Source organism: Macrobrachium rosenbergii, chromosome 31, assembly GCF_040412425.1.
Source record: "Macrobrachium rosenbergii isolate ZJJX-2024 chromosome 31, ASM4041242v1, whole genome shotgun sequence".
Classification (NCBI taxonomy): domain Eukaryota; kingdom Metazoa; phylum Arthropoda; class Malacostraca; order Decapoda; family Palaemonidae; genus Macrobrachium; species Macrobrachium rosenbergii.
The window spans coordinates 9,971,111-9,982,933 of NC_089771.1; the positions used below are offsets into that span (position 1 = coordinate 9,971,111).

At 35.7% G+C, this 11,823-nt stretch overlaps 1 protein-coding gene across 1 annotated transcript; it reads right to left on the reverse strand.

Moving 5' to 3' along the window:
- Positions 1–3,068: 3,068 nt before the first annotated feature.
- On the reverse strand, positions 3,069–11,379 carry LOC136855363 (GATOR2 complex protein MIOS-like). The gene is made up of 5 exons (XM_067132282.1): positions 11,210–11,379; positions 10,622–10,818; positions 7,165–7,349; positions 4,807–4,949; positions 3,069–3,222 (listed from the first exon to the last, which is right to left on the reverse strand). Exons 1-5 carry the CDS (start codon positions 11,362–11,364, stop codon positions 3,123–3,125), a joined length of 780 nt encoding a protein of 259 aa, XP_066988383.1. The 5' UTR covers positions 11,365–11,379; the 3' UTR covers positions 3,069–3,122.
- Between the last annotated feature and the right edge of the window lie 444 nt (positions 11,380–11,823).

The following is an 11,823-nucleotide window of genomic DNA, read 5'->3' on the forward strand; positions in this document are numbered from 1 at the left end:
CCTTGTCCCTGGCTAAATACAATCAAGCACAGAAAGAGAGTCTGTTAACTCCAAATGAACAGCCCTTGTATCAGCACTAGTAAATAATAATATATACAATTTCTTAAACGGAATATCAACGGCAAACAAAGGGCCTGCATAATCTAGACCAGTTAAGGCAAAGGGGAACGTATTGTTAACTCTCAATACCGGCAGGAGGGCGAGGCTGATTACATGAACCAGAGTCGAAAATCTTTTGCAAGCAACACGTTCTTTACAAACTCTTTCTGATTCTTTCTTTCCTCTGGTCAGTGGGAAAACCCTTGATGAGGGTGTGTCTATCACCATACCGAGGTACAGGATCTTCTGGCTGAGAAGAAGATTGGACTTCTCCAGATTTACTATGACACCCAGGAAGTGACAAAACTGGAGAAGACGATCCCTGTCTAGAACCAGCCTTTCCCGGGAACTTGCTAAGATCAACCAATCATCAAGATATCTCAACAGGTGAATCCCTTGAGAATGAGCCCATGTCGACACCAGGGTAAAGACTCTTATGAACACTTGCAGAGCTGTTGTCAACACGAAGCAAAGGAAATGAACTGGAACACTTGCTCTCCAAGACTGAAGCGGAGAAACCTCCTGGACGAAGGGTGGACAGGAATCTAAAAGTATGCATCCTTCAAGTCTATAGTTAACATGAAGTTGTTGTCTCTTATGGCTGCTAAGACTGTCTGGGGTGTCTCTATTCTGAACCTCATCTTCCTGGCGAAAATGTTCAGAGCTGAGAGATCCATCACCGGTCTCCAATCACCAGTGGCCTTTGGTACCAGGAAAATCCGACTGTAGAACCCTGGAGAAGGACGGACTACCTTTTTCATGCTCCTTTGTCCAGCATCTTTTACTTCCTCCTGAAAGAGCTAAGTGCTTCAAAGAGAGTCCTGGGCATGTAAGTCAGGTGTAGGAGGATGATCGGAGGAAGAGGAGGGGAGTCGAAAGGAAGACGATATCCTACCTAAAGGACATCCACTACCCACCGTTCTGCTCCTGCAACTGCCACAATTTCTGGGATTTCTTAATCAGAGCCTTATCTTTCTGCCAAATTTGTACAGAACGAGAAGGGGAGGAACAAAAGACTGAAGTCAACTTCTGAGGGGCTACTGGGAGGAAAACATCATCCACAGCAACACGGTCATGACAACGTCCATAATTGAATTGAGACACACGTCCATGGGAAGAGGCTGACGAAACAGTCTTCGGCTTCAGATGTCAGAGTGATGAAATCTTCAATCCTCCAACATCTCACTCCAAGCACACAGTAGGGGAGATGAAAGACGATGATGAAGAAGAAGGAAGCCTATGCCTTTTCTTGACAGAAGGACCATCATACTTCTCCTGAAAAACAGTCTAGTCTGTCCACCACAGACTGAATAAAAGCGTCCGAAGGATCGACAACTGCAGGAGATGACGTCACGGCAGTAGCTGGATGTGACGTCACGGTAGCAGTCGGAGGAAATGACGTCACGGATGCTGTCGTCACGGGGAGAGATGGCGTAGGAAGTGACATCACAGGAGCACGAGCCTAACCCAGAGTTGACGATTGATGCACTGTATTGCCAACTCCAGGATGATGCAGTTAGCACCGAAGGTGTCCCACTAGGTGGCAGCACACAAGAACCAAAGAAGTGGAGGGTGGGAGGAGGGGGGTATCAGGGGATGACACTAGTAAGTGTGAAGAGACAAAAATGCAACAACAGGCCATCCAGAAGGAACCTGGTAGGCCTAGGGAGGCCAAATAGACAACATCTTCTGTGCCCTCCAAATCTGAAACAAAAGAAGACGGCAGCTGCCTCCTCCCTCTCTGAAGGCAAAACATCCCCACCACGAGACAGGGCAGCATGATACAAACTATCACCATGACCAACTCCTGGTACTTCCAAAGATGAATCAATGGAAGAAAAGAGGAAGGAAAAAGGCATCAAAGGATGATGAAGCAGATGGAAAAGTTCTGGAAGAAGGGGAGCAGAGCTTCCACTCTGTAGGAGGAGAAATCCTTCCCAAGATGGAAGCACCGACTTCCTTCTGTGTTCCTTCTTCTTGCAGACCTTATTCCACTTCACAACAGGCCAGGGAACGACATTCCGGGCACGGATTGTAATATTACAAAATTAGAGCAACACCTGCAAGTAGAATGGAGGTCTATCTCAGAAGCAGCCAGGAAACGGAGCAAGGAAATCCAGGAACGCCGGGACACAAGCATTGATGCTCACACTGCTTCTAAGGAGATGATTAGTGGGCAACATGATTATACCACGGAAACTGAAATTTGTCTACATGTACCATTTCCTTTTGTCTACTCTTTACTAGTCTCAGGTCTCATACAATATTCAAGATTTCTGTCTTATTACTCCATCCTAGTAATGCTTTCCCAGCAGATTGATATACAACATCATATTGAACCAGTCCTCACTGACTGATTTCAAGAATGAAAAATCCATTTTGACATTTTTCAACAGTAAAAGACTCTTGGTGTTTATCTTGATGAAACTTAATTGTTTCAAAGTTTTGACTATGTACTACACAAAGCTTTGTACCTGAAAACTACCAACCCAGGCAGGTCAATTATCCTGAAGCAATTAAAAATCAAAAATAAAATTTCCAATTAATATTCTAACAAAATCTCTTCCTAACTCTTTCTAATTTCCAGTTAATATTCTGACAAAATTTCTTCCTGACTCATTCTGCTGCAGTGACTAGTAGCCACTAATAGTGCATGTGTCAACCACCCACATTCCATTAGGAACAAAAATTTGAACATTATGTATTTCAACTGATTTTTTTCTTTTACTGTACATAAATTTAATTACATCACTAAGAAATATATTTTCATTTCTTTATTTCATTTATATGTCTATTATGGAAAATTTACAGCTGCTTGGTTTCTGATAAAATTGGTTAGTTAATCAACACTGATGGGTTTCACCCTCATATACAGAGTTTTTGAACTGCAATATCCTTGCTTTTTGCCAGTAAGTTTATTAGTGATGAGAGCTCTATCTGTAACTAACTTTCTACTTAGTTTTTGGAAAACTAACTTACAGTAAGAAGCTGTATATACCACAAGAAATGTAAATTACTTATACTTACCTGAAGACTTTAGCATACGAGGGTTTAATACCTTCTAGTCCTACCCAAGGTCTGTGTGTCACATCAGAACTAGTGTTTCCCATTGTCATTAAACTCCTGCAAAAGTACCAACATAAATTCTAGTAAACTAAAGAGGAAAATTATATAATTAAAACTTTTCAACAAAGCCCAATAACTCTCCTTCATATGAAATAAATCACTGACTACCATTAAAAACTTGTTTATGGATGACATATGTTGCCACCAAGACAGTTAAATATCACCAGTGATGAATGATATACTTTTTCTTTTAATTTATGAACAAGTCGATGATACTGGAGATACTCAGTGATTATGTTTGAAGTCCTGGGAAATTCAATCTTAATTTAAACAGCAGCTGGCTCTCATTGTTATCTGATATAAACAGTGTGTGTGTGTTTGGCTCTAAGCATTTGTCTCCACTTTAGTGATTACATGTGATTCCAGTTAATTACAATACAATTCCTCTAAATTCCATAGTCTAAAGTTTTCTCACAGTCAGGACTTCAAGACACACAGTATTCAGCACTAAGATTAACAAGACAAACAGAATTTGTTGTTACTCCAACGAAGTTCCATGAAAGCCAGTAAATCATTTCAATAAGGAACAAATTATATGTTTATAAAATTTTAGTGTTTATTAAGACTTTGCCTTCCATCTGTTTTTGCAGAACATTCAACATCACAATCAGTTCATTCACAATATGTTTGCTGACTAGTTTTCCCTAAACTTTAGCAAAATCTTTTTCACATGTTTTTTCTTGCCTATAATTTTAATGATTTATTAAAGCTTCTGTCATCTACAATGGATTATAGGGCACACAAGACTCCATAACATTCTCTCTCTCTCTCTCTCTCTCTCTCTCTCTCTCTCTCTCTCTCTCTCTCTCTCTCTCTCTCTCTCTCTCTCTCTCTCTCTCTCTCTCTCCATGTGTGTACATATTAAAATAGTTATTAAACTTAATTTTGCTCACTTCAATCTTGGGAATCTCACATTCCATTAGCAGCAAACAAGCAAACATTCCCATAAGTATAAAGAATTTCTTATTGATCTTTATTGTCAACAGTAAGAGAGTGAGAGAGAGACAGACTGACTGGAAGCTTGTTTTCCCTTGTGTTTCTGATGGATATAAACCATGATATTCTACTATGGATTTACAATTTTTTACAGGCTAAGAATTTTTATCTACTACTAATGTGTTTTTTAAAAAATCATTAACATTAACATAATAATTTGCTTTATTTAAAGTTTCAAACCTTGCATTACATCTTCATAATCTTAAATTCTTTCCTCTTAAAACAATTTTCTTCTTTATAGAAAAAATATCCCCATCTTCAGAAAACACTGATCCTTGAGGTCTAGAACTATGAGTTTTTAATATTTTTCATAGTATTACATTGTGGAAATCTGAATATTTTTTTCTTTCATTCAGAACATTCAAAAAAATTTTCACATCACCATTCAAAGACATCCAAATTTTGGATAAAACAGTAATTAAACTGTGTTCTTAGATAAATGAGAAGATCTGAAATTTAAAGGATCGTGAGGTTAAATAAAATAAAAAGGCCTCTTAAGTGTGAACAAAAATCACAGAATGTAATTCTAACAAAATTATATACACAGTATCACATTACCAAAATATAATCAAATTTAAAACTTACAAAACACCGTGGTATCTGTATGGTGTACCGCCAGGTAGCTTGAAATTCCCAGAGACGTGACTTTTAGCTGCATCAAGCCAGGTCCAAAGGTTTTTCAAAGACATGTCATCCGTCACATCTCCATTACTGGCTAGGTTTTCAACCTAAAACGTGAAGAGAAATTCATTTAGCTGACAAAACTATTCTTCCTAAGAATGCAAATTACAAAGTTCAGGTATACAAATGGAATTTAAAAACTATATAAAAGATAAGAGTTTAGAACAATTTGCTTTATTATTATAACTAGAAATTGTTTTAAAGAAATCAGAGTCACTTCTAGACTCCTTCAGCTTGCCAAAAGGATTTTTTCTTAACTGCAGTGAAAACTGGAAAAAGGAAAAATCAGAGAAATGGTTTTAAAAGCAACCAGCAGAAAACAATGCAGCTGGGCTGAAGGAGGCTGAAAAAATAAAAAATGCTCCTTAACTTTAAAAAAAAGTTGGGGGGGGTATGTCCTTCCCATTAAGTAAAAAAATCCTTGAAGTAACAAAGATTGAAATACAGATAAAATAATACAGTACCTGGAGCAACTCATTTACTTGGTATTTTCTAATTTTCATTCACTTTCACATTTAAAAATTATTTTTAAAGTGTAAATTTACCAAAGTACAGCAGATAAATTTTATTATGTAACTATATTGCACACTGCAGTTAGAACTTTTAACACAAAAAAAATTAACAAGGCATACTTTACCTGCAAAACCAAAGCCACAAAATAACTCAACTTTTTTGTTTGCCAGACTCAATGATGCACCCTTTAAGTAACAAAATCTGGAGCCACGATAAGATTCCTCTGTTAAATATCTGCCTAAACCGTTCAAAAGAGCTACCTGACTAGGGATTAAGCTGAGCTGATCCTACGTCATGATTACAGATGTGCCTACCTGTTTCTTTTGATTCTTCCATATCTAAGTCTGCCTCAGAGTTGCCTTACCTGTTAGTTTCTGCTTACGACTGACTGCTGCTAGACAAAGTGTCTTTCCAGTCCTTACCCCCTACTCTCCCAAAGGTCAAAAGTGATCATCTCTACAAGGGGGGCCAGTCAATTACTAATGCCCAAGGACACACCTACTTGGCCATACAAATTAACCAGCCTGATGGCTCCAGTAATCAGAAAATAACCATCTCCCTTTCCCATTCCTTGCTAATTCTCAAGAGACACTTTTCTGAGTTATGAGCATTTTTATTCCACTTGTTTTAGGATCTGAAAAAATAACTCTCTGCTTTACTCTCTGATGGTCCAACTATTCACAGTACCTCCTATAACAATAAAAATTTTTGGATTCTGATTCTTGGCCTACTTATAAATCCATTATAAGTTTGCAAAGTTCAGACTCTAACCTCTTGCCTAAAGTGAGATTCAGGCTCTGCAATACGAGGGTCTGGTGTGAAAAAATTAACTTTTATTACTTAACACATTTTTCATATAAACACATCAATCATATGCAAAATGACCACCTCCAATCCCTTCATGCTTGCTGTGTCAGATCTAATTTCTGCAAAACATGTACACCTATGACCCATTTACTAATGGGTCATTGGCATACAAGTACAAAACGATGCTCTTTATAACTAACTATTCTGTCATCAAGATTTTACATTATACATGTCTGAAAACATCCTGACCAATAAAGAGGGCTCTTTATGATGAATGAGTTTGTATGAAAGATGTTTGTGGTATAAAAATTTAATACTTGAAGCATTCTCACATTTCTTTGAACAAAAGAAAACGTATGCTTACTAAACTTTTTAAAATTATTAGAAAAGAAGATGAATTTACAAACAAGTCAGAAAATCAGTCAATCAAAATAATCAAATTGAAAACCTCATCAAAAACACACACAAAAGAGCAAAGAGAATAGAAAAGCAAAAAAATTCTTTAACCATAAAAAAGCAAAGTAAATGAAACTAATGGGTGGTTGGTAAAACCTGCCAACACACAAATGCAATGCTTCCTACTACAGAAATCATCACCATCATAAAGGTTTTTACTTCAATAGTACTGTGATCACTACTGGGAACCTTGGGGATGTGTATCTGCACATGTGTAGCAGTGACTACTGTCCTCTTCCTCTGTGGAACTGTAGTATCTGGACAGTTTGATGACCATGAACCTGGACTATTATTAGCAATAAGTTAGTTGTGAAACATACGCATTCTTTCAATCTCAAGAACAGATTATTCACATCACATAAGAAAACTTTATCTGTATATTTTCCACATCACTAGTAAATGACATATCAATGACCATTATAATCTAGGATAAATATACTACACTTGGATGCGAGAAAAAAGCTAGCAATAAAAAATTGTACTTACAAATAATCCATATCTTTTCTTAGCTCGAATCATGATGGCAGTAGAAATATCATCCAAGTGAGGATACATTGGATGCTCGTTGTCTACATGTTGCAACATTTTCTTTCCGTTTGTCCATACTAAGGCACTTGTAACAGACCAATTCAGAGTGATTCTCTCGTGAACAACGTTGTCAACCAGTTTACCTAAATCATATACGATGGATTACCAGATTTTAATGATAATGCAAAAGCATGCTATGTAACAGGTCCCAATATGAATTAATCTACCCAAGGAGAAAAAAAAAAAAAGAATGCAGCAACACATGATAATTTAAAAAATATCAAGATCTCTTCTAAATATAAAAATCTTTTTCCATACAAACCCATCAATAATTTTGAGCTCTCATTTGCCCTCTGAATATCCCCTGCCATGTATACTGTATATGTATTTGTTTTGTAAACAGAAATAGAAGAGCTAAGAGTGAATGCTCACATATGCATGCCTTTAATCCAATGGTAGAAAACAAATATTTTCCTCACAACTATAGACTGATGTATCACAACAATAAAAAGTTATAATCCTAGTTGAAAATGTAGAATGCTACTGAGGGCCTCAACAAGAAAAGCAGCCTAGTACAGAAATAGAAACTGAAAAGTATGAACTATAAGAGAAATAAAGATGGATAAAAAGTAAAATAAGATAAGAAACTATTAAATAATATAAGTAAAAGTACAGAACATAAATTTGTATTGCTGAAATGCTAGCAAGTATTACAACCACCACTTATGGACAGGTGGGCAAGACATAACTGATACCTAGAAAAACACAATCAGTACAGTAATATGAAATAGCTCAAATATTACCTAAAAAATTAAGTGAAGTAAGAAATACCAATACTGTGCTATCGCTAAGCACACAACCACCCACCTTACTGACTTCCTTTTGGTGATCACAGTGCCAAAAATTATTAAGATATAAGAAAAAATTGCATAAAAAATTACAAACATTATTAAGGTATCAACAAAAAATTGCATAAAAAATTACTAATACATCTGAATTACGCATCAATAGAAGAACAGAGTGTTAGTTACTGACAATGAAAGATAATGAACCAATATACCATATATACTCGTGTAACACGTGATCTCGCGTATCATGTGACCCCAAAATTTTCACCCTTAAAAAATTATTTTATCATGTATCTCATGTATCATGCGAGTTCCTTTTTTGAGAGACCAAATTACAATAGACTAACCTCTTTTCCTCCATCTCTTTATCTATCCCATCTTCTAGTTAAATTCCTTTTTTGAGAGACCAAATTACAATAGACTAACCTCTTTTCCTCCATCTCTTTATCTATCCCATCTTCTAGTTAAATAAGTTAAAAAAAGTAAAAGAGAATGATAAAAGTACCGTTAATAACGTTATACTTGTTGCGTAAATGTGTACAACCATAAATAACCTAACAAGAAACGGCTGTTATGCTACGAACAACCAAATCAGATAACAACAGCTGTTTTGCTTGCATTTCGACCATCAAACGAAAGTAAAAATTTAGCGTGGTTATGTTACAAATGACGTTAAGTAGTATAGGACTGATATATTTTTACATTACACCCTTATTTGCTATGGAGAAAAGATTGGCAAGTTGTAGCTGAAGCTGAGAAAACAATGTTCAAACTGCTAATGACTATAAATCATCATGCATCGGAAGCATGGATGAAACTCGGCCGTAAATAAAATTGGAGAGAAAAGTATTTTAATCAAAACTACTGGGCATGAAAGAACACATTTTACTGCTGTTTTCATGCTGATAAAAGATAAGTACGTAAAGCTCTTATTATGACGAAATCCAAGTGAAAATAGCAAACAGAATCTGTTGATTTTTTCACACAAAAAACATGCCCCTACTGCCATCTATTAAGGAAAAAAATGACTAAATTTAGTTCACAACGCAAGATGTATTAAAGTCATATTTCAACTTGAAAACACTTTGTATAATGAAAAATAACCCTGTCCCATATAAATAGAGTATCTATTTACGCTAACTAGAGGCAAGAAAATCACTCTGAATTGAGTTAAATATGGCAAAATGAACTTAACTTGTAATCACCCTCAGCTGATTTCCAAACTAAAACATTGATTGCTATGTGTGCATTTTACAATACAATAGTAATATAAGAATACATACAATATTATTGGATACAGTGAAGTAAAGCATAACGTTCTAAAAGATCCACGTAAAAGGTGCATATTTGTCATGTTTGTATTTCATAATAGATATGTGAATATTACATATACTAATTTTATATCTCATGTATTATGCAACCCCCTTAAAATTAGCTTCAAAATTAGGTCTTCAAAAGTCGCATGATACGCGAGTATATACGGTACTCACAGGAATGAAGGCAGACCTAGCCTATGAGTAACAGGTGGTTTTTATTACACTTTCTGGCGAGAAAAGATAAAATGGAACTACAAAAGTAATCATATAAATTAAGAAAAAAAGGATTAAGTGGAGTAAAAGTTTATCAGGAGACTTTCCCAAACTCATCATAAATGATTGTGCATCAGCTTTTCCCTCCATGGGGTTTGACATGAAATGAGTTCTAACCACTCTCTCCTGCCCTGTTCTTTAGGTCTTTTTCTACTTGCTTTTCCCATAATTTCTGTCCTGTCTACTGCAGTTTTGACCAACTGTTTCTCATTCTTTCTCATTATGTCCAAAATATCTACTCTTATTGATATCTCGAGTCTTTTTTCCAACTTCTTGATACATCCCTCCACCAATTCCTCATTCATAATGAGATCTTTCCAGAGTATTCCTGCCAAGAATCATAACATTCTAAAATCACACCTTTTCATAATTTCTATTTTATAGTCAGTTCTGTTGTTTCCACTGCAAAGTAGTACACACCTCTTGTAGCCAAAACTAACACTGCAAAAGCTGCGGATATTCTAACAGCTGTGTTGCCAGCACCACAGACAATGAGGATAGTTATTACCTACTGATGGGTCAAAGGGGCCTACAAATGATCAGTCACTTTAAAACTTCTGCTTCTTCATGTCTACAAGACAAAAATATGCATGTCTATGGACATTCAGACCATGAATACGGGCACTATAAAACTGATGGGTTTGTGTTGGAAAAATGCTTAAAACCATTTCAGTCTTCTTACATACAACACTCATCTCTCATTTTCCATTTATCAACACACAGTGAAATACACCACATGAATCTATTTATAACTGTGGATGAAGCCAAAATTTACTATTGTACGGCTTAATTACTAAGGTTTCAACATTATACACCTCACCAAAGTTATTTTCTACCTAAAAGCAATACACATGACAGATACTTTAACCAATACCATACATACTTCAATTTGTTTATTCCTTATGCAACTATAGTTTAATTTCACTTAAACATTCACCCAATGAGATAAAAATTGGATAAACCTGTGAAAAAATTCACCTGTATAAGATGCAGTTATGATTCTGTTTTCATGTGTAGGATGCCAGGAGAATGCTGATATGAAATTACTTTGATCTGGGGTAATAACTCTTGTGATGACTGCTGGTTCTTGATCTTCCCCACCAACAATATAATTCAATATGTCATGAATTCGAACCGCAGAACTATCTTTTCCTAATGAACCCAACAAACTTGCTCTGGAAATACATAGAGGAAAAGTTCAATATTACATGTGGCACTTTATGTGAACCTCATATACTGTACATAAATTGGTTATGGTCCATGTGATACTGACTTCATTCAGCATGGAGTCTGATTAAAGTACAATCAAAGGAAATGAAATTTTGCTTAATCATTTAAATTAAAATACCAAATTAATTTCCTGCACTTTTTTACCGAAATATCACTGTGAATTAAAAATTCAACAAGTTTCCAATCACCAGAGGCACTGAAATTTACAAACTTCTAATAATTCTTACATTTTTTATTAGTATTCAGCTGGTAATGAAACCATTTGCAATACTCAGGGTACAACAACCACCCCACCTTAATAATTTATCCCAATGGAAAATTTAACAGATAACTCACCTTGATGGGCACCACAATAATTTTACAACAGGTTTATTGATATCTAAATAGAGAACAGGCCGTTCTATGTATCGAAAATCCCAAATATGAACCTGTAGAAGAAATAAAGAATACTGTAGAAGTATAAATTCTGATAGAGACAGAGTGTAAAACATGCAATGCACTATAACAACTTTGCTGTACTATTTATACTAAAAAATGCACTATACTAATACCTCTGATATTCTATTATACAGTATTGTAAGCTAACTTCTGCCACACAGTACTGCATTGTGAATTTGTTAAGTCTTTAAAATCTGTAGCTACTTTATGAAAAAATAATGGTTACGAGGGGATGGTAAGCAAGGCTGGAAAAACTGATAAAATATAAAAGCAAACAATGAGAAGAGAGAAAGTGTATAGATATACTTGGAATCAAACAGGAGAATAAAAGATTTGCCAAGTTAAAGGCCTCTGATCCTTCACACATCAAAAAACAACATAAATAATCTTGAAGGTCTGTTAGCAATAATTTCCAAATAAAGCTATAGCTAACAGAGCGTACGTCCAATAGCGTAGTTCACCGGAACTCACCGGACCGTTTCCACATACAGCACTATAGTTCCAGTTCAACT